Source organism: Hypomesus transpacificus, unplaced genomic scaffold (assembly GCF_021917145.1).
Source record: "Hypomesus transpacificus isolate Combined female unplaced genomic scaffold, fHypTra1 scaffold_144, whole genome shotgun sequence".
In the NCBI taxonomy this organism is placed as follows: Eukaryota; Metazoa; Chordata; class Actinopteri; order Osmeriformes; family Osmeridae; genus Hypomesus; species Hypomesus transpacificus.
Window position 1 is genome coordinate 469,213 of NW_025813716.1, and position 24,770 is coordinate 493,982.

The 24,770-nt window shown below is 40.0% G+C and overlaps 1 protein-coding gene across 5 annotated transcripts in view; it reads left to right on the forward strand.

Annotated features, from left to right (window-relative positions):
* LOC124488566 (cAMP-specific 3',5'-cyclic phosphodiesterase 4D-like) overlaps positions 1 to 24,770 on the forward strand; it is a 61,885-nt gene that overhangs the window by 7,873 nt on the left and 29,242 nt on the right. The window contains exon 1 of one of the 5 annotated variants that reach the window (XM_047051259.1): positions 14,818 to 16,123. The exons of 3 other annotated variants lie outside the window; for them this stretch is intronic. In XM_047051259.1, the coding sequence (XP_046907215.1) occupies positions 16,097 to 16,123 (27 nt within the window). In that variant the 5' untranslated portion in view covers positions 14,818 to 16,096. Of the gene's footprint in view, positions 1 to 14,817; positions 16,124 to 24,566; position 24,770 lie in introns of those variants that run through there. One more of the 5 variants, XM_047051258.1, reaches the window with a different exon arrangement.

The following is a 24,770-nucleotide window of genomic DNA, read 5'->3' on the forward strand; positions in this document are numbered from 1 at the left end:
AGCAACCTAGCATAACATAACATATAAGTACTAAGAACATATATTACATATATGATAAGCTCAAATAAAATAGAATAAAATACAAATAATAGTCATAAACATCCTAATATACAAAAAAAGGTATGCAATATACAATAATACACATCATACACTAAGACACATAATGACCTATACTAACCTTATAGACCTATTCTAACCCAAACTTAATCATGATGGAATAGGAACAAACAAATACAGTTCCCCATGTTAGTGAGTCCTACATGACTTATTTGGTTGAACCAAATACTGCAGTCTTTACCATATAGAATTGGCATAGAAATGCTTGCCTTTCTTTCCTTTTAAATTCAGTCTAAAATATATATTTTTAGCATTCATTAGATGGCATGCACTTGAACAGTTGATCAACCATTGAAGGTAGTGGGATGTAGTCAAGGCAAGTTGGCTATACCTCCTATTAGAAAAAAAACTCACATCTGGTGAGTTCATTTGCATGCGGCTGTCTGAATGTCAGCCCTTCAGCCTGTCAACCTGTTTAGACTTAAGGAATGTGAGTGTTATAGTTATGTGTAAGAAGAACTTGAAATAAGTTGTAATATTTTTTTTTTTTGTTAAAATGTTAATTTTCACCCCATCCTCTTCTCACCCTCTGGGAGACAGCTTTTTTTTGTGCAGGCTCAATAGACTTCTTAGCACTGCTTAGCTGCAGACAGGCACCCATCCCCCCCCCCCACACACACACACATACACACACACACTCACACCCTCCACCACCCCCACCGTGCTAAGCATCTCAATTAAATCAAAGATGGTTGTCGCAGGGAACCAGTCTGTGTACACAGTATGTGTCTGAAAGGGGAAACTCCAGGGGACCCTTGTTGTCATTAGCCCTAGCCTAGCATTAGCATCCTCTGTTCTGCCATGGCTACGGAGGCATCTCCAGCTGATAACATTGTAATGTCATCAGTACACTGGAGTCTCGAGGTGAAATGAAGGACAACATAATGTGTTTCTGCGTGAGTACGAGAGATGTTTTTCTGTGTGTGTGTGTTTGCCTGTTTGTGATAGTCGTCACATCTACAATAAAACAATAATACAGATTAACAATAATATTCAATTGCACTGAAGAGTAGCTGCCAATATGTGTGTATTAACAAAATTAGCTACAAGTCAAAAAAGAATGTGTGTGAGTGCAGGTGTTAGTCATAGCAGCATAATTTCTTTTTGTCTTTTTTTTCAGTCGACATATGTGCATGCCTATGCTATTTATCAACTGGTGTGTATGCCTCTATGTGTTGTTCTGTTTGGAGGCTTCTGAAGGTCATTCGGCCAATGCCACTGTGTATGTGTGTGTGTGTGTTATTGTGCAAATCACATGGTGCCTCAGCGCACAACAATAACAAACCCACTCCCACGCCCCGGCTCCCTCATCATGGCTTCCCTCCACATTCAATAGTCCCTTCTCCATATAGCCTGGCTGCCAGCCCAACTTATCCCCGCCCACACATTTTTTTTATTGGGAAGTTGGGTCTGGGGTAGCTCGGTTGGGGAAAAAGTATGTCCGAACAGGAGCTGTTCGGACCAACCAAATTGTCAACCACGTCACCAAAGAGCGCTTGGGTTGAATTTGTTTTCAACAAATCACATACTACATTGCTCTGATTAGGTATATCCATTTGAGCGAAAGGGCATTTTTTTTACGAGTTTGGTTGAAACACGTCCCATATTCACAGCCCAGACTCATATTCTGACTAGAATTATGTGTATGACACAACAGGCTATTCTCTCTGGTAAAATCTTTTTGTTTAAAACTTGTACACTGTCCACATCAAAGGCCCTTCATGTAGTTCACACACCATTGGGTTTGAAGATAAATAAAACACAACTGGACTAAGAACCAGATTTTAGTTTAATTTCTGAGAACTTAATCTGCAATTACCAGTTAACTAATTTATGTCAGTACAGTATCATTATCCCTTATTATCACATGTTCTCTTATTTATGACATTGCCGTCTTATATATTATGTGGTGAGGTATTGTATGGATCCAGTCTTCTCAGAACAACTGGGAGCTGTCCCCAGAAATAATACTTAACCTTTGCATATCCCTATGTGGCATTGCCTCATCTCTTGGGGGGGGGACACTTTTGACCATAGTCAGGCCCCCAGCTCTGTAAAGGTTGTCTGGAAGCTTTCTTGGGACAGATAAGCTGGAATCCAACCTAAACACTGGTCTCTTTATAAAGTGCCACAACTTCAATCTGAAAGCAGCATTGTCCAGTCGGACTCAGACACAAGCTCCCATTCTGCTTTCCATGTCATGGAAGTCGACTGACTCCAATTCTCCCACCCTAGCCCTCCAGTTACAGCATGTTTATTACATTATTTTATCTCTGGTGCATTTGTTTTGCTAGTTTCGGCAATTGTGTTGATAGCCGTCTTGTTGTGGAGTTGTAATTGTGCCTTTTTTAGAACACATTTATTTTTTGAAGTTTTAGGTGTTTTTGGTGGGAAGTCTTTGTTCAAGTTCAAGTTCAAGTCTTTTATTTGCCACATTCTCTCATTCAGCCTTTACTATTCCTATATAGTGTTTTTTCACTGAGCATGCACCTAACTCACCGGCATTGCTTTTCCCAGCTGCGTACAGATGAAGACACACACGCATTTGTAACACTGCACTGATAGACATGCCTAGGCATGTGCCACACATACACACACACCCCACCTCGCCCGCAGCCCCGCATGCTCACCCATGTTACTATGGAAACCACAGCTGTCAATTCAAGCCCAGCATTGAGCTGAGAGTAAAAGCAGGGGCCAGACAGACTGAGAGAAAGGAGAATAGTCTGTGAGAGAGTGTGTGGGTGTGCTTGTTTTTGTAACTGAATCACTAGCCATGGGTTTATCATGCAATATGTTTTAGATTATGGTGTAATGCAATGGTCCGGTGGGTCAGACATTGATATTGAGAATCTGTGACACAAATCTGAATCAGACATTCCAATGTTCCAGGAATATGTTTGTTTCCTCAATGACGAGATACATTTTTTACAAAACAACATGTTGTGTGCATATATCCCACTGGACCATAAACCATCTCAAACTTGCTCCACTCAATTTAGCGTGCATACTACCGAACCGTATAGTACATAGCATCACATAACTGATTTGGCCCAACAGTTTCTAAACTCAGGGGAGTTCAGAAAGCGGGAGTGTTGCTGCTAAGAATTTGGAGAGCCAGCCAAGGCACCACACCCTGTATGACCCTGAGGCTGACTGGTGCCAACACACTGACACATACCACAATGGAGAGAAGAAGAGAGAAGGAAAACTAGGAGATGGTCAGGGTAGTTTCGAATTGGAAAAAAGCAACAGAGTAGAAAGAAAGTGAAATAGATTTGGAGAGAAAGAGGGAACTTCTTGGCTTGGGACAGAATGGCGACTACCTCTATGCAGTCCAGTTTCATTAATATGTATGGTTAGCATAATGCAATGGCATAATATATTATATGTATACAAGTGTGTGTAGCCAAGGTGTTTGTTTGTTAGTCTTACTAAACTGATTATGAGAGCAAGATCAACATTAAATCTTAATTGTCTCTACCTTTGTCGCTCTTGTAGGGGAAAAGGTACGTGTAGAAGGATTGAGAAACAAGGTCGGTGACTATTGGTTTGCTAGTCCAGATGCAAACTGTTTTAAGATCATGTTTTTTAGCTGTGATTTAACTGTGTACACCAGTACTTGGAATCTTTGAGCGCTACACCGACAATTATATTTGTGGAACCTCATTGCTCCGATGCAAGAATAATGATAACAAATGAGAAAACAAGAAAAATTAAATAACTGAAGGTATAAACTGGGAATGAACATAGCAAATGAACATAGGCTGAACATTGACTTTGATAGGAATATAAGGAGACAATGAAAAATATGCTTGACCACCCAAAATTGGCTATAAGCAATACAGTAGCTAGCTAGCGTGACCTGATTCAACTTGGAATTTCTGTGTGGGTATTATAATGAAGAGACACAATTGAAGTTCCTGATTTTATATCAGGCTGGATGTTGATGCCATCAAGCTCTTAAAAGAACTCCAACACAAGAAAGAGAACAACGGAACATAAATATATAGGCTACAGCTTTGCCAGTTGTTCCACGTCTTCCATCGATCTCCGCCGCCCTCCGACTCTGTCTCGACTCACTTGGTTACAGTAACTGCCAATTTTGGCAGAGGAAAAGACACAAGTTTTTACAAGTTTCATAAGCACTTGCTCCATACTCTTCCTCCAACGAGTAACTCTTAGCTTTTGTTCTGAGGTAAAAATTCGATCGTTCTGAAATTGTCTACTTTTCCCTGTGAAAGCCAGCTATTTCAACTTTGGCCTAGTTCAGACAAAATCTGAATTTCCGCAATCTGAATTTCAGCAATCTGAATTTCAAGAATCTGAACTCCTGCAATCTGAATTTCAGAAATTTGTAATTTTGGATCAAAATAATTCTATTTTATTAAATTCGGCATACAAATAATTCAGATAGTATATATTCAACAGAAAAATATTTCAGTTTTATGAAATTTGACACACAAATATTTTAGATCTTACACATTCAAATTCAGATACTTTTGTCAGCTTTCTAGCTCCATAGCCTGTACCTCTCCTGGGGCCCGTTCTCCGTACGTCGCTTATTACATCCAAGATAAAATGACACGTCCAAGATGACATCATCTTGCTAATCATGATCTGGCTAATTCGATTCTTTGAACACCCATGTTGTTTATAAAGACATTAGCTGGATTGAGTTATGCGTTTAGGGATGAGTATTGATACGATTTTAACAATTCAGATTCCTTATCAATTCCTGCTTATCGATTCGATTCCTTATTGATTCTTATTGGGCAAGGGGGGGAAAAAAGATCACACACGGGTTTATTTACATTGATTTTCTTTTATATAATTTTCTATAATGCTGCACACCATATATACAGTATGTATACATACACATTTAAATGTTTCCGTTCCTCTTCTTCGACACTTCTATTAGCTACGCTAGCTTAGCTATTGAATCTTCAATTTTCAGCCAAGGTCAAATCATATAATATGACAGTGTCAAACATCTGCCATTCTGTTAAACAATAAAAATTCTAATTTTAATATGGATAAAAAATCGATACGTCAGTTTAAAAATGGGTTGACACGACAACGCGAATGTTTGCTGATAACACATACCCCTCCGATAATGAATGTGAAGTGATCAATAATGGGAGAGGAATGCCAGAGCTAAAATGTATGCTTCAAATGACGGGACAGAAGATTGACTATACACAATAAAGGCAAATTGCTTCACACAGAAAAAAGTGGTTGTGATCACTTTTGAGGAGTTTAGCTCTACCTTGGATAGCCCCTCCAATTAAATTTGAAATATTTGCTTAAAAAAGTAAAATTAAATTAGATGGGCATTAAAAAATGACACTCTCCTTAGGGCTAAGCCCCCCCTTTCTTTGAATCCTATAAACGCCCCTGAGTCAGATGCAGAAGTATGACACTTAATTATATATATATAATTAAGTGTCATACTTCTGCATCTGACTATATATATACTGTGTGACTATATATATACTGTGTGATAGAAATGCAGGGTCTAAGCCTATATTATGTAATGTTTCTGCAGTTATCAAGAATTATCAATAGTATGTGCCTGCAGTACCGGAGAATGCAGTTTCAGGACTGCAGTTCTAGGACCCTTGTTTTACCTGACCGCGAATTGGATGTCAAAAGGCAGTGTCACTCTATTAAGCGAATTGGATGACGAAAAGCAGTGTCACTTGATCTCATCAAGGCAGTGTCACTAGATTGCAGCAAGATATTTGAAGGGTTTGAGAGTCAAGAAACAAGAAAAACTCTGGGAAATGTGATTATTCAGATATGGATATATTTTAAATATATATACAATAATAAACAATAACAATCGCAGTATCACATCCATCCATCCCTCCACCAAATGCACCTGCATCGCTCCATCCAACTCTTCATCATTCCCTCCACCCCATCAACCACTCTTGAGAGCAACATTTTGAAGCTGAAGTTTCAGCACCACATTTCTCGATTTTCGCCAAAAGATCAAAAAGAGTGAGACCAAAGCAGTATTCCCCACAAATAGTAATTTCTGTCTTCAACTTGGCTGTTAACAGTTGTATGTTTAGCAAAGCGTAATTAGCTCATTGTTAAATAAAGACAATCATATATCTTAGGGACTGCTTAGATACACAGACTGGTCAGTGTTTTTTGACAACACACTTGATGCAACTACAAGAGACAGTCCAGAACCTGGCAGATCAACTCCAGTTTGCCTACATGAAGAGTAGAAGTCTAGATGATGCTCCCCTTACATTGCTGCATCATGTACACCCCCATCTGGAAAAACTAAAAGGATTGTGTTTGTGGAATATCTCTAGTGCCTTTAACAGAATGTAACCACATGTATTGGAAATACAACTACTAAACATGAGTAAATCTTTGATTCATACTGCAGATAATTAAATTCCTAACACACAAAGGGTTTTGTTTTCTCCTCAGTCAAAATACTTATGCAATGTACGTATTCTGTGATTCATTTCATTATTTAATTATTTGCTTTATTATACATACATATCAAAGTTATCTGAGGAAATATAAGTTGAACTCAAATCTGTTAAACTTTATTTGTGTGATGTGGGATGAATGGGGCTTTGGAGGATCCACCACTTCTTTCTCTTCTGCTGCTGGTGGTGAACCTCTAAGGTGGATGGATGGCCTGCACGAAGACGCTTCCTTTGGTGTGGATGGGTGTAATAGACTGGGTTTCTCAGGTTAAGAGTTATCAGTAATGTGATTGGTTCTCGAAGTCACCTGACTTAGTGTAACGAGTCAGCTAAGAAGTAGTTCTGGAACGGAAGACTGGTGTGTATGCTAGTGTTTTCTATCTGTGTTAGTAAACGTGTTCAGTTATATAAACCATCGTCTGAGTGCTTAATATAAACCCACCAAGATATCATATTTGCGACAAGGATGAGATGATCTTATCCAGAGTAACTTACAGGTAAGTTACAGTAAGTACAGGGGCAAGTAGGGTGAATTGCCTTGCCCAAGGAAACAGCTTCATTTTTGCAGTTCCGGGAATCGAACCGGCAACCTTCTGATTAATAGCCTGATTCCCTAACCGCTCAGCCATCTCGAAGGTATTCTAAGAAGGTTGTCAACGACAGTATTGCGAATGGAATCCCGATTCAAACAATACCACCTGCTAACTGAAAATGTGCCCCCAAAAACTTAAATACCGTAAGATTGACATTTATTTAGGGGGAAATGGCTAATTCAAAAGAAGTTTGCTGGAAGCGATCATTGTCATTATATATTTTTAATATTTTTCCATATTATTTAAACTATATTAAAAATGTATTCCACAATATATTGAACACATATCTGTACATTTATTTCATGTATATCTTTCCATATAATTAGGATTCCCCCGTCAGGAATAGGCTTTAAGGTGACTTCCGCCTGAAGTACCCTGCAAAGTTTCACCTTAATATGTGAAAATATGGCTGAACTTGAGCTGTTTGAGCTTGGACCAAATGTGACTATGATTGCCATAGGAGAAACGTCTTATTTTATCATTCAGTAACTGAACACTGCATAATCTAGATCTCGGAATGGCTCAATTAGATGAGAGGTTGTGCTGGTAAACGAAGGGTTCCAGGTTCAACTCCAGACATAGGCATTTTTTTTTTTTTTTACAAAACAGTTTTTGGTTTTCTGGGTAATCCCGGTGTAACTATCTATTATGTCAATTTTACAATATTTTGCCATTTTGAAGGAGGAATTCGCCATTGCTGCTTGCAGCTATATTTTATCCATATAATTCAAATATATTCTACCATATATTAAACATACATGTGACACTATATCTTTACATATATTACCAATACATTTTCCCATATAAATCGGAATATATTATGGTAGTATTTATAGATATAAAATTGCATATATTTTGGGATATATAAACACATATTATATATTCATGTTGAATATGTTGCAATATATGGAAAACGGCAATCATTGCTGTATTCTGCAATATATTGCAATATATTACATGAATATATATTATAGTTTATAATATATTAGTTATATATTTATCATCAATATATTATCCCATGTATTTCCGTACAATATAAATATTACATCCCATATATGGACATATATTGCCTAATATATCACATGATATTTTCCATTATACTGCAATATATTTTCCTTCCGTAAGGGTTTACAGTCTACATGGCATCCAGTGGGGATTGAGGCATTAAAGTTAATGTGAAAGTGGATGATGAGGACATTAGCATGCAGTTGGATACAGGTGCGGCAGTGTCCATAGCATCAGAAGTTTTGCACCAAAATAAATTTCCACATTTACCCATCGAAAAGTCCAACATCAGATTAAAAGCGTACTCGGGAGAAACATCTCCCCTGCTTGGCTATGTTCAGGCACCAGTGCAGTATGGTGACCAGAAAGCAACAATGCCTTTCATCATAGTGAAAGGCAATAGACCTGCACTCTTGGGCTGAAATTGGCTGGAGAAGCTGAAGCTGGACTGGAAAAATATCTTCACACTAGGAAAAGAAACCAAGCATGGCGACCCAGAATTACAAGCAGTACTTCAGCGCCACTCACAGGTGTTTTCTGAGGAGGTCAGTGCCATAGAGGATTTCAGAGCAACCATAAGAATGCAACCTGGGGCACGGCCAGTCTTTTGCAAAGCCCGCCCTGTGCCATAGTCTCTGAAAGAGGCTGTGGAAAAAGAACTGGATAGATCCACTTTCCAAAGTGGATCGAAGTCAATGGGGGGCCCCGATCGTGGTGGTACCAAAGGCTGATAAATCCATCCGCATCTGTGGGGATTACAAGGTCACAATAAATGCCAACTGGAAGTAGAGACTTGCCCCCTGCCCAACACTGAGGATTTATTTGCGACTCTAGCGGGGGGGAAATGGTTTTCAAAGTTAGATCTCTCTCATACTTACCCGCAATTGAGATTAGACAAAGATTCTGAACAGTATCTAACCATTAATACCCACAGAGGACTAGAGGACTATACCGCTACCATCGCCTCAGCTACGGGGTGGCCAGCGCACCATCAATTTTTCAATCAGTAATGGATCAGATCCTACAGGGACAAGAAGGAGTGACTTGTTTTTTGGATGACATTCTAATCACAGCCAACACAAAAGCACTGCACTTGAAAAGACTGGAAGCAGTGTTAGGCTGCCTGGCGTGTTATGGCTTGAGAGCAAAGTTGGCCAAATGCAGATTTTTGCAGACAAGTGTAGAGTACTTGAAGCATCAGATAAACCATGAAGGCATGCACCCCACGCAGCAAAAAGTGGAGGCAATTGTGAATGCCCCAAATCCCACAAATGTCTCTGAGTTGCGGTCGTATTTGGGACTGTTGAACTATTATGGCCGTTTTCTGAAAAGCTTGTCCAGTGTGTTACAGCCATTGTATGCTCTGCTGAAAAGGGAGGAAAAGTGGAGCTGGACACATGCATGTGAGGAAGCTTTCAAGAAAGGAAAAGAGATGTTACTGAGCAGCACGGTCCTGGTTAATTATGACACAGAGAAGCCCTTGAGATTAGCATGTGACGCATCCCCCTACGGGGTGGGTGCAGTCATTTTGCATGTGATGGAGAATGATGGAGAGACCAATTGTGTTCACCTCGCGCACTCTGACTGATGCAGAAAATAATTATGCTCAAATAGAGAAAGAGGCACTAGCAATCATCTATGGAGTGAGAAAATTTCACAAGTATCTATATGGACGCAAGTTTACTCTCTTCACTGATCACAAGCCCTTACTGGCTATACTAGGACCAAAGTCAGCTGGGCCTACATTGGCAGCCTTGCGTATGCAGCGCTGGGCGTTGATCCTGATGGCTTACAGTTATGAGCTAGAATACAAGAAGTCGGCAGACCACTTGAATGCTGATGCCATGTCCAGACTTCATGTGACTGAGTCCGACAAGACAGCACAGGAATACAACATTTTCTACTTTTCACATGTGGAAGATCTGCCAATATCAGCTCATGACATCAAAGTAGGCACAAGCAGAGATCCATTGCTGAGTAAAGTTTGGAGCAATACAATGAATGGATGGCCTAATTACATGAACGATGAAAGCCTGAAACCATACTTTGTCAGGAGACATGAGCTGTCAGCAGACCAGGGGTGTGTTTTGTGGGGTCTCAGAGTCATTGTTCCTCAAATGCACCGACAGCAGATTCTTAAAGACCTGCACCATGAACACCCAGGCATCTGCGAAAAGATGGCCTTAGCCCGCAGGTATTTATGGTGGCCATGTTTGGACGGGGAGATTGAGAACATGGTTCAGAACTGTGCAGTGTGTCAAGCTGTGCAGAAGGTACCTGCTGTGGTACCGCTCCATCCCTGGCGGTGGCCTGTCAGAGTCTGGCAGAGGATCCATCTAGACTTGGAAAAAGACAGACAATCCTTCTTAGTGGTAGTGGATAGTCATTCCAAATGGCTGGAGGTTTTTCACATGACCTCCACCACATCAAGCCAAACCATAGAGGTGTTGCGCAACCTCTTTGCTGCACATGGTCTTTCGGAAGAGGTTGTGTCGGACAATGGACCCCAGTTCGCCTCCTCGAGTTCAAGCAGTTTCTAGCCAAAAATGGAATAAAACAAATGCTGGTCCGACCGTATCATCCAGCCTCGAACGGAGCTGCAGAGAGGTCTGTCCAAATACTGAAGTGTGCTCTGGTGAAGCAGGTCCTAGAAGCAAGTGGACAGCCCAGCATCACACTGCAACACAGGCTGTCAAACTTTCTGCTCATGTATAGGGTTACGCCTCACACAGTCACAGGTCGCTTTCCAGCTGAGCTGTTCTTAAAGAGAGAGATACGCACACGCTTCAGTCTGTTGAGACCAGACCTGTCCCACAATGTAGAGCACAAGCAGGAAAAACAGAAACTGTATCATGATAGAGACTGAAATTGAGAGAATTTCAGGAGAGTGACCAAGTCAGAGTAAAAAATGTCAGGGGAGGAGATGAGAAATTGACTGCCGCTACTGTCATAAAGCGCTTGGGTCCTATGACATACCGGGTCTGGGAAGGACACAGGCAACCTTCCGTCCATGTTGATCACATGCTAGGGAGAAGAGGAGAACTCAAGAAACTCGAGCCGTACACACAATAGGACCAGGATTTAACACCAGTTGTTTCACCAGCACTTGACTCCACCTCAACCAGTGGAGAAAAACCACCTGATGCCGACACCTCAGAGAAGGCCATTCATCTGAGCCCTGCAGTGCCAGGAAATGCTATTCCTCCTTCGCCCAGCAGTGTCAGCCCATCTACTGTACCGTCTGGGTAATTGTCACAGAAGACATCCAGAGAGACTCAGAAGTGCTCCAAAAAGGCTGGATTTGTAATTAGTTAAAATGAGTGGTGTTTAGAAATAATAATAATAGTAATGTTAAGGTGACCGTTACAGTGTCAAGAAGACATAGTATTTAGGGAAATGAATGTTTGTTTACACGGTTCTTAAATATAAAGGGGAGGAATGTAATACTGGGTTTCTCAGGTTAAGAGTTATCAGTAATGTGATTGGTTCTCGAAGTCACCTGACTTTGTGTAACGAGTAAGCTAAGAAGTAGTTCTGGAGCGGAAGACTGGTGTGTATGCTAGTGTTTTCTATGTGTCTTAGTAAACGTGTTCAGTTATAAAACCCATCGTCCGAGTGCTTGATATACAGTGCCCTCCAAAAGTATTGGAACAGTGAGGCGAATTCCTTTATTTTTGCTGTAGACTGAAAACATTTGGGCTTGACATCAAATAATGAACGTGAGACCAGAGATCAACGTTTCAGCTTTTATTTCCAGGTATTTACATCAGGATCTGATGCACAACTAAGAAAATATCACATTTTGTTTGAATCCACCCATTTGTCATGTGATCAAAAGTATTGGAACAGATATACTTAAAACATATTTAAGTGAATAAGACTTAATATTTAGTTGCAAATCCTTTGCTTTCAATAACTGCAGCAAGTCTGTGACCCATTGACGTCACCAAACTTTTGCATTCTTCCTTTTTGATGCTTTCCCAGGCTTTCACTGCAGCCTCTTTCAGTTGTTGTTTGTTTTGTGGGGTTCCTCCCTTCAGTCTCCTCTTAAGCAGGTAAAATGCATGCTCTATAGGGTTTAAGTCTGGAGATTGACTTGGCCAGTCTAATACCTTCCATTTCTTGCCCCTGATGAACTCCTTTGTTGTTTTGGCAGTGTGTTTTGGGTCGTTATCTTGCTGCATGATGAAGGCTCTGCCAATCAGTTTGGTTGCATCTTTCCTTAAATTGGCAGACAAAATGTTTCTGTAGACTTCCGAGTTCATTTTGCTGCTGCCATCATGTGTTACATCCTCAATGAAGATTAATGAGCCCGTCCCAGAAGAAGCCATGCAAGCCCAAGCCATGACATTACCTCCACCGTGTTTCACAGATGAGCTTGTGTGTTTGGGATCATGAGCAGTTCCTTTCTTTCTCCAAACTTTAGCCTTTCCATCACTTTGGTAAAAGTTAATCTTTGTCTCATCAGTCCATAAAACTTTGTCCCAGAATTTTTGAGGTTCATCTCTGTACTTTTTGGCAAATTCCAGCCTGGCCTTCCTATTCTTCTTGCTAATGAGTGGTTTGCATCTTCTGGTGTAGCCCTTGTACTTTTGTTCATGAAGTCTTCTGCGAACAGTAGATAGTGATACCTTCACTCCTGCCATCTGGAGGTTGTTGCTGATCTCACTAACAGTTGTTTTAGGGTCTTTCTTTACAGCTCTCACAATGTTTCTGTCATCAACTGCTGATGTTTTCCTTGGTCTACCTGTTCGACGTCTGTTACTTTATGCACCAGTAGTTTTCTTCTTCTTCAGGACATTCCAAATGGTTGTACTGGCTATGGCCAATGTTTCTGCAATGGCTCTGATTGATTTTCCATCTTCTCTAAGACTCACAATTGCTTGTTTTTCACCCAAAGACAGCGCTCTGGTTTTCATGTTGTTTTCACCTCTGAATACAGTCTGCATAGACAAAACCTATCTTACCCAATCTGAACCTGAGTGTAGACATTCAGTGGTATTTATTGATTGAATAATGTATGTAATAGGACACACCTGGGCAACAAAACACACCTGTCAGTCACATGTTCCAATACTTTTGCTCACGTGACAAATGGGTGGGTTCGAACAAAAAGGTGATATTTTCTAATTTGTGCATCAGATCCTGATGTAAATACCTGGAAATAAAAGCTGAAACGTTGATCTCTGGTTTCACATTCATCGTTTGATGTCAAGCCCAAATGTTTTCAGTCTACAGCAAAAATAAAGGAATTGGCCTCACTGTTCCAATACTTTTGGAGGGCACTGTATAAACCCACCAAGATATCACAATGGGAATGTTAGATGATGTTTTGTATTGAACATGAGTCGGGGCCCGAACGGAATACGCGGGCGCAGAATTCCGTCGAAAACCCGCAGATTTTCAAGTAGAACGCATTGGTCTGAGGCAAATTGTAAATACACTTTTCAACTCATATTACGGCTCTATTTTTCAAACGTTAGCCAAAAATGCTAAGAATTGAAAAGGAAACATTTATCGACCCAAATTACAGCAAGAGACAGGGCCAGGGAGTTTTCAGCCAATCTTTATGAGGATGGATCAATACTTTTTAGCGAAGTCTGTCAACATTCAATCGACCATAATTGCCGTCTAACTGTTGTGGAACATTGGTCGCTCCGACATAACAACAGGAAGACTAGCGGAATTCCGCAGATTTCCGCAGATTTTCAGTCTGAATAACCGCAGAAGATGTGAAAAAAATCTGCGTATTCCGTTTGGGCCTGGACATGACTCCAAACATTGACCAAAACATTGACCATATCAGTGGATCAGATCATCTTTCATATACCTGTAAACACTGCACATGCCAGTGTGCATACTACATTTTGTATGTGTCTGACACCACAACGTTCTGGAAAAGTGAAGTTATATTCTATTTGCTATGGCTTTTGCAGTCACTTAACCTCAACCACAAATGTGTAATGTTAGAGAGGCAAGACACAAGGACGACTCTCAGGGCAGATTCAAGATAGACATTGTTCATGTTTAACAATTAGTAAACAAAAAATGACAATAACCCCTCCATATCACTCCATCAACCCATCTTGTTATGAAACAAGCTACATTCACTTCTTCTTCTCGTTATAATTTAATGTCAAGCCGTAACCTACATTCACTACTGTAGGAAAATATTGATTATCTTGTTCTGGTCCATGGTTATCCAATTCAATAGGTGGCAATCACAGAAATCTAGCTTCTACTAGATCCTGTTCTAAGCCTGGACGGACTGACTGGCCTCAGCATTTAGTAATGCTGCACTTGTTGCTGGGAGCGTGGAGAAACAGAAGGCAGCTGTAATAGGTGGTGGGCCGAAGCCCCGTATCTGTTCAAGTTTATAATTTAAATTGGGACTAGCTGGAATTTTCAATTTGAGTTGATTATATTATTTCTAACGAGAAGCCAGCAAAATTAGTTGCACATTTTGTCAAAACCATCGTATAAAGTTTGTAAACTCACCGGCAAACACAGTTGCCTACTAAATCAGTCCAACCAATAACACGATGTAATACTGGCGTAAGAACATTATTAACCAATCAGATGGAGTCACATTGACACCCATTTCACCCATTACTCAGCTCATAGCTAATATTGACGTATTTCACTGCTGCCGCAACAGCTCCAACCCATTGAAACTGAGACTTGTAAGTAATAATTTTATCAGGATAAGTCCATTTTAAAACATGTTCGTTTTCTAAACCGTCTTTTTCATATGTGAGCGATGATGTCAATAGTTTTAGTTCGCTAACGAGCCGTAGTTTGTACTATATAGTCTTGCCTACTGTTAGCTATGCTATTTGTTAATAACACCTAATTTCTGTCAAGTATAATCAACGTTATTCACCTTGAATGGAGTCGATGGTAGACTCAAACCACGCAACACAAAAACGTTATAGTCAAAGAGATATTTAATCGGCATGGGGAAAAAGGAAAGGAGAAGGGAAAATGTGGATAGGGATATATCTCCTGAACACTTGGACCAGAGCCACAAGGCTAAGGTCGGTTAGTACACAAAGAGAATACATGAGTCCTCCCTAGTCGTCTTCTACGGCCCTATTGTCACAGTTTGTGCACTTGCAAAGGTTTGTACATGGCAGCGCATACACTTGGCATGTACATTTTCCCCTGACACAATTCGTTTTCTTGCAGGAGCAGTGAACAAGCTCAAGGGTTGCCTCTGGAGCTGGTGGAAGTGACATCCAGTCGACCTCAGAGCTCCCCAGTCATCTTCCAGCCATCATCATTCCAGCATTATTGATGCGGCTACGAAAAGACAGTGCCAGAACAAAGACATGTGTCTGGGCTCTTTATAACAATGTTGGTCCAGGTTTTTGAGGCATGAGCGGCATGAAACAGCATCCTGGTGTCTGCCTCTTCTTGGTTAGAGAGTCCCAAATAACAGATCTCACAAAACTACACAGCCATCTTGGACAGGAGAAGTGTGATGCCCTTGTAGGTCTCCATCCATTTTCCGGGTGTGATACAGTCAGTGCTCTGTATGGGCTACAATGTTGAAGTCGGGCAGATGTTCTAAGCAGGACTTGCCTCCAATCCAGGACTCTCTGAAGAAACATATACAGCGGGGAAGTTATCAGGCTGCAGTGCACAGTAGGAGCCTGGAGTGTTACCCAGACATTCCTCCTCCAATCAACCATGGCTGGAAGATGACTGGGGAGCTCTATGAGGTCGACTGGATGTCACTTCCACCAGCTCCAGAGGCAATCCTTGAGCTCCTGCAAGAAAACGAATTGTGTCAGGGGAAAATGTACATGCCAAGTGAATGAGCTACCATGTACAAACCTTTGCAAGTGCACAAACTGTGACAACTGTGACCCTTGATGATTAAATATCTCTTAGACTATAACGTTTTGTGTTGCGTGGTTTATGAGTCTACCATCGACTCCATACAAGGTGAGTAACGTTGATTAAACTTGACAGAAATTAGGTGAAAATTAGGTGTTATTAACAAATAGCATAGCTAACAGTAGGCAAGACTATATAGTAAAAACTACGGCTCGTTAGCGAACTAAAACTATTTACATCATCACTCACGTATGAAAAAGACGGTTTAGAAAACGAACATGTTTTAAAACTGACTTATACTGATCAAATTATTACTTACAAGTCTCTGTTTCAATGGGTTGGAGCTGTCGCGGCAGCAGTGAAATATGTCAATATTAGCTATGAGCTGAGTAATGGGTGAAACGGGTGTCAATGTGACTCCATCTGATTGCTTAATAATGTTTTTACGCCAGTATTACATTGTGTTATTGGTTGGACTGATTTAGTAGGCAACTGTGTTTGCCGGTGAGTTTAACAAACTTTATTTGATGGTTTTGACAAAATGTGCAACTAATTTGGCTGGCAACAACTGGTTTCTCGTTAGAAATAATATAAATAACTTAAATATTGAAAATTCCAGCTAGTCCCAATTTAAACTAGAAAGGTACATTTCCTGAAGAAAATGTGTGTGTTTGCTGTTGAAAAGATGAATAGTGAAGAAGGTTTTAAAAGTTTTTAAAAGAGGTATATGCAATACACAATGTGAGTGTATGTTGTGAAAGTATAGGTGAGAAAAAACATTTAATGCCATCACGATAGAAACATATTTATATATGCATTTCAATATTTTCTTACTGTTGAAAAAGGAATGATGAAAACAATATCTAATTTACTTTCATAAGTTTAAAAGCGTTTAAAAGTATTCAATCAAATATAGTGATGTTAAAAGTATGAACAGACGGTGACCTGGTCCAAAACTGGTTTTATTTGTTTACATTTAAAAAACCATTTTGTGAATCGACAATTTTGAAATAATTAACACAGTAGTTAGTATCAGCATGTATCATCACCATCTCTCCATGAGAAAAAACAATAGTAAATATAAAGATGTCAATAAATATTTCTTAATAATCTGTAAGTGGAATGGAAAATTAGCAAAGTAAAAATGTTTTTGTCTTTGTATATTTAATTGTCCAAGTAAATATGACTTGGTTATAAAACTGCATTCATCAGAAATAAGTTAAATTGATCATAATTTAAGTTAACTGAAGTGAATTAAAACAGAAAATTGGAAAAAAAGAAGAAAACCCTTTCTGCAAAAAGCCATTGGGTTTCCTCCAAAGATCTCACAACATAGAGGCACTTTGGCCAACCAGAAGGAAACTTAAAGGGTCTTTTGGCAGCGCTTTCTAGGCTCTTTTTATATCGTCTCTATCAGTAGTTCGAGGTGTGTGCTGTATTTTCAAATTTTTGTTGGGGAACAGAAATCTGTCAACCCGTCCTTCTTTGACTCATTATCTTGTATAAATATAATAAAATAATATAGATAAGTACACTATACAAGTACTGTTGTGTTGATCTTGACCTTCATAAAATATTTGTAAATAAATGACACAATTCTATGTATTTTGTGGCTAAAAAACTCATTTTGGCCAGTGACAAATCAATCAACAGAGTTTTCTGAACATTGGGCCCTTTGTTTGATATTTATGAATAAATATATTAGAATTTCAATAGTTTACAATATTGTTCATTTCCTACAATCAAAGGCTTTTCACATATTTTCCAGACCTAGGTCACAGAAGTTCAAGACTTCAAGGACCAGTAGCCCTGGACTGACAGTCTTATCAACATTGTCATTTAAACTATACCAACATTAAGCTCAGTTTACTGAGGCTCACTGAAACACTGGGTTTTCTATACTTTGTTGGAACATTGGGTTAGAATCACTAGTTAACTCAAGATTAGAAGACGAGTTTGGGAGAATCTGTTTTCCAATTAAATCTTTTAACAAGGCTCATTGAACCAAGTCATTTTTTTTGCCAATCTGAAGATTATACATTTATCTTGGATTTCACAGTCAATTTACAATTTGACACTTGAATGTTCATCTTTTCATTCGAGTTTGGGTTACCCCTAGAAAAGGTATACACGTGAAAAACCTTGAATATACCTACCAGCTGAAACCCCATACTAATGACTCATTATGATACAAATATGTAATTTCTTCTAGGTTAATTAGTTCATATGCACGTAACAATTAAACAATTGACAAACAAAAACAACCAAACACATTTCAACAACAACAACAAAAACACATTTTCATCTTTAATATATCTGTGGGATATAACTGACTGAAAAGGGCAGGATGATATGAATAAATAAATACAAGTAGTAAGACCAACAGCGATTTTTTTTGTTGTGGTCAAAGAGAGATATTTTACAAAGGACGTGATAACAATTGTTACCTTTACAGCTGGTTTAGGGAGGAGCTTGAAGCTGCACAAAGGTGTGTGGGCTGTCACTGTCACAGTGATAACTGACTGATGACTGATCTGCAGCAGTTTGTTTCCTTCCAGTCGTACACCTGAGGCCTGTTCCATAAAGCGAGTTTACCGAATAAGCCAGACTTATGTCAGTTAGTCTGACTCATTTCTTGTTCATTCGGTTCCATAAAGCTAGCTCAACGTAGTTCGAACTCAGTTACTATGGCAACTTAGGCTGCAAAACTAGTCTGGTCAGGGTCAGACTAACTGTCAGGCTCAGCGTGACTTGGTGCTTAACCAGACGTTCCTGTAACACTGACCCAACGGGAAGACGATGATTTACCATGTATATTCTAATTTTCTTATTCTCATCAGTTCAAAATGTTCAACATTGATAGAAAATCAACGTAAATAGCCTACATAGGCTACAACATTTAGCCTAATGCATTAAACAATGATGAACAATGCTTTGATAGGCTATATGCACCATAGCCATTAAATTTATGGATGTTAGTTCAAATGTTTAGGCATCAGGCATAGGCCCATACCTCAATCTAAATTATCCGAGTATAATTATCATAGCAATATAATTGTTAACAGTAGCCTACAATTGCAAAACGAACTTAAATCCGCCCTCCATTTCCCCGACACAAAACCCATGTTAAAAAGTTAGGCTACTGGATAATGTTTTAATTAATAGTAGGCTATTTATTTTAATTTATGTCAATAAAGTCAATTTAGATTAGTTTAAAGGGTATTTTTTAATCAACGAAGGTCTAAAAAGGTCCTCAACCTACGTAGCCGTTCGTATCGTTCACAACGTCAATCATGGCGTGTCATTTTACTTTGATTGAAGCGGTGGATGAGGGAGCTGTCATTGTACACGATTTAAAGGGAACGTTCTTTCTGGAAGAAGTCATGTGGCCGTGTGCATTGCTTTTGCCGTGGTGGATTGTATGATCCATGTTTTACCTCTCGGGCTGTTAAAAAATAGGGTGCACGTGCAATTAGCTTGACTACGTAAATCTGACTTGAATTAGTAGGACTGCTTGAGCTGAAATTGGCCTTTATGGAACCGCTTAAGCCACGCTTGACTAATTAAACTTATTCAAGTCTGGTTTAGGACTTTAAGTCTAGCTTTTTTGAGCGGCCTTTATGGAACAGGCCCCTGATCTCTCGCTTAAGAACCAACTGTAGTTAGTCTCTACTGAACTGAACAGTGCACAGCAATGGATGCACAAATGGAGATGGAGGGTAGGAGGACAGAGCTGGTCCTGACAAGAGAAAACAGGAAGTTATTGTTATAAACTGAAGTCTGAAACTAAACTTGCTAAAAAGGTTTTTAATTCACAATAATGAAATACCTTGTTTTCTACTGCAGGGCAGATCATGATGCTGCACAAAGGTGGGGCTGTCACTGTCACAGTGATGACTGACTGATGACTGATATGCAGCAGTTTGTTTCCTCGCAGTCGTACACCTGATCTCTCGCTTAAGAACCTACTGTAGTTAGTCTCTACTGAACTGAACAGTGCACAGTAATGGATGCACAAATGGAGATGGAGGGTAGGAGGACAGAGCTGGCCCTGACAAGAGAAAACAGGAAGTTATTGTTATAAACTAAAGTCTGAAACTAAACTTAAAGCTAAAAAGGTTTATAATTCACAATAATGAAATACCTTATTTTCTGCTGCAGGGCAGATCAACATGTATGTCCAGTACAACTGAATATGGCTGCATGATGTTCTGCTTCTTTTATGTGTTTAGCCCTCTGCAGTCCTGAGTGTCTTCACTGTGAAGTGGAGGGATCACAGAGGAGGAAGACCTAAAGGAACAAGTTAATATTACAATGTTATACGATACGATACATGTACAATTAGTGTTATGAAAACGATTGCATTGATACAACATTAATAGATGAATGAAAACAGAATTAAAGGAGACATGAAATGCTGTTTTTGAATGCTTTTATATAGGCCTTAGAGGTCCCTTAATACCGTATCTGAAGTATCTTTCCCGAAATTCAGCCATGGTGCATAGTTACAGCCACTACGAGTAGTCCCTCAATGAGCTTTACTCAAAACGCGCTGTTTCTGTGTCTGTAGCTTTAAATGCTAATGAGGAGGAGAGGGGCGGCAACATGCGCTAATGTTTACAACGGATGTATCGCAATGGCTCGTAGCCCCCGTTGCTGTACGATGCCTCGAATTTAGCCATTCTCATCTGATCACCCTGGTTTGCAGAGGTGCACACTCAGTCATTTCAATGGGGAGAAAGGCAGATATCGCGAGCCATAACAACAACAGCAGAACGGTTATCCTAATAACAAAGAAGTGTACAACACTGGCGTTACAGCGTTTGTATTCACACACACACTTGATGTCATTTATCTTTACTTTAGCAACAGTAACTCAGCTGTTAGCTGCAGAGCTAATGTTACAGCCACATTCTAAGGGTAGCAAGCTAGGTAACCACATGCGATAAAGCAGCAAAATGATATAGCGTTAGTTAACTTACTTGTCCAAGGTTTGTAGCTTGACCAAGGAGATTTAGCAATGATCCAGAATTTAATTTCAGCAAGGCCAGCTTTGTGTTGGCTCAAGTTGAGGAAACAGTAGTGGCTGAAATGTTTGGCGCAGACATACAAAACTTTGGGAAGTTGGCGCATTTCCAGCGAAAATACAATTAAGATACTGGTTGTGCAGAGACTCGGATGAAGGAACTAAAAAAAGATTTGTGCTTGCATGTGTACATCCAAGCACTGAGCAACTGTTATGCTTCGTTTGTTTGCTCGCAATGATTTCTCTCCAGGAAAAACTAATATCGCACTCGCCCTTGCACGGTGGTAGCTCAGTTTCTCATGGGCGGGCCAGATGATCTGGGCGGCCAAAGCAGAGAGAGGGGAGGTAACCTTCCTCCTATCTTCGTCACTAGGAGGAGATTTTCAAACAGAGCAATTGAGCCTTCATTTTGTCAAAGGCGGAGAAGAACACGCCGGGCTTGGTTTACACCTACCGAAAATTCTAGCCACTGGGGGACCAAAGGCAGGCTAGGGGAACTCATATTGGCCAGGTTTCCCAGATTCGTCAAGAAGATCTTAACGCTCAGAGCTTCTTTGGATCGTTTTAAGAACGCTCTAGAACGCTCTTAGAACGTTCTTAAGAAGCTTTTAGCGTTAAGAGCTTCTTAACAAATCTGGGAAACCCGGCCATTAATGTTAAATAACCTCATAAAATGAAGTTTTCATGTCATGTCTCCTTTAAAACAAAACATTGGGAATCACATATGAAATGAAATAAGAAAACAAAACCTTATTATCTGTTGTGAAGAAACCTCGACACTGGCAGGGAGAACATGTGTCTCTGTGGTCCAGCAGTGATGTGTCCCCTGTTGATGAACAGTTAAGATGGTGCTCCAGGCCAAGACCGGCACAGGTCCCTACATATTACTCACAGAAGGACTGTGTCTTCTGTCCATCCGAAAGGAAACTTAACATTACAGAGGACACACAAGAACTGTGTCTCCTGTCCATCACAAAGGAAACTTAGATTACAGAGGAAACAGGAGGACTGTGTCTCCTGTCCATCAGAAAGGAAACTTAACAGTAGTGGACACAGGAGGACTGTCTCTTGTCCATCAGAAAGGAAACTTAGCAATATCGCTGCAAGCAGCGATGCAGGTTACTCCGCAAAATGGCAAAATATTATAAACATGTACACAGTAGAAGATCAAGACTAGATCAGTTGATGTACAACTAACTAAAGTAATGTGGGCAACTGGGCTAGGACAGCTTTCATATTCAGCACCTTGCAAGAATAGCCTGTGAAAGTTCAGCAGCCGACTCTCTGGTCCAATTAAACAAAACAACATACATAATCAGGGTGACCAACAAGATTATATTAACTAACCAACAATAACATTACAAACATCTAACAGAACGAACACAACAACTGAAATCCCTCCCAAGGCTGTTGTAACTAAACTATTTTCCACAAATCTTTGCGTTTTTGGACATGCCGCACTGCATGCTGGGTACCCAAGGGTGCTGACGCTGATTATCTAGCTGTGCTCCGACTGCGTGATATGAGTATTAGTTTTTTGTCAGCTTTGGAACAAAGGTTAAGAAACGGTTGATATTTCAAAGAGAAATTGCATGAAATTGCGCATGGTATTTCAGAATGATGTCTGCTTGTTTAACTAAACAAGTAATACAAATTATGACAGGCCAAAAGACTGTACCTGGATTCGAACTTGGGACCTTGCGCTTCGCAGGACAACATTTCAACCCATTGAGCTACCCGCAAAGCTGAGAAATGTGGTCAGTTTCTGTATAAAAAAAGAAAGCCGTTTCTCTTGTAGCGTGGATTGGTTGATTCGGCCAAAGTTTAAACAGCTGTAATTCAATGATCTTTTGACATATCAAGGTGAAATTGTGCATGGTACTTCAGAACGATGTCATCCCATTTAACTAAACAAGTATTAAAATTTAAGACAGACTCAGTCTGGCTGGATTCGAACCTACAACCTTATACTTTGTAGGTCACTTTTCCAGCTCATTGAGCTATTCTCAGTGTTGAGCATTAATGTGTTCAGTTACTGTACAAAAAAGAAAGCTGTTTCTCCTTTGGTAAGCATTGTTAGATTCAGCCAAGGTTGAAACAGCTCTAATTCAATCATATTAACATACCAATGTAAAATAGTTCATGGTACTTCAAGACACCCCTTTCAGCCATTTTGTATTTTATTCAATTGCCTTAAGTAACATTTTTAAATACGTCAATGATACATATCTGTACCTATCTTTTTATACTTATTTTTAATTAATTTAATTAATTTAATCTCGTCACATTACGTGACTTTGCTTTGCAACTGCAAAAGCTACTCTAACTCAGAATGCTGCTGCAATAAAAGCTGAACTATTGTGGGTGGTTAATAAGATCATACTACATCGTCCATCTGACTTTAGCTGAAGAAGCTAGAGAGAGGATGCAATGGGAGATTTCCTACAGTAAGCTAGATACTGCTTCAAATTGAAAACGGAGACGATCTTTTGATTAAAGACAAGTTCCTTAAACTCTGTTGTCATTATCGTTGATAAAAAGTAAATACTGTTAGGAAGCATTTGTTTGTAGGTAACGAACGATAGACATAGCTAGTTTCGCCGTTCTATGGCAGCTATGATGACAGTCGTAGCTAGCCTTGTAAACACTCGTCACTAGAATGGCCATAACTTAAAAACAAAAGATCATATTTCAAATCTGTCTGCTGTTCTACATTGCCAACACAATTCTGTGTATATTTATTAACTCTAACATGGCCTGTAACTTGTATTGAAAGTGCTCGAAAATTAGCTTGTCTAATGTAGGGGAGAGGATTCTGGATTCCCTGGATTCTTCTGAGGAATTATGTAAGTATTTCGTCATCCTCAACTTTCTCAACCATGCCAACGTAACGGAGACTCCTGTGTTTGGTTGCAAAGTTAACGAGGACAAAGTCACCCACGGACAGATCTGTGTTTCCATGATCACTTCTCTCATCCTCAGAGCTCTCTTTGTCAAACTCATCAAATGGGACAGGGACATCACTCTCCTCAGAGCTGCTATCTATGATTTTCTTTTTGGGTGCTTTCTTTTTCGGTTTTCCCTTTTCTTTGCTATTTTGCTTTTTCCCTGCCAGTTTCTTTTGTCTCTCTTCATAAGCCTTTTCTATTGTCTCCTTCTCAGGAGTATCAGTTAGGATGGCTGTCTTCACACGCTTTCTTTTGGTTTGTGCTCTGGGGGGACATTTGGGAAGTGGTAATATTTTACGAGGAGACACATATCCAGGTCGGCAGGGAACACGTGGCACATCTGAGTCAGCTGGCGAGGCACATCCATGTGGACCACGCGCAGTGGATGGATTAGCATCAGCAAGTGGATCATCTGCAGCAGGTGGTTCATCTGCAGGGAGTGGACCATCCGGATCATCTGAAGTGGATGGACCAGTGGATGCAGGCTGCAGATCAGGATTTGGTCGGTCTGATACCATGGACGGTGCAAACGCTTCCTCAGGGAAAATATCTCGGTTATATGGGAAAATCCCAGTGGACTTGAATCCAGAAGTGACATTTCATGGTGTCACTGCTGACAAGAAGGCCTCATTCACAAGTCCTGCAATCTGGTAGATGGAGACTGTTTTGCCAGGGTTAGATCTCATCCACCCATCAAGAGCTCGGCTGTATAGAGTCTTGAAGGGGCCAAACACGGTCACGTCGAGAGGCTGCATGCGATGGGATGTGTGGGGTGGAAGGG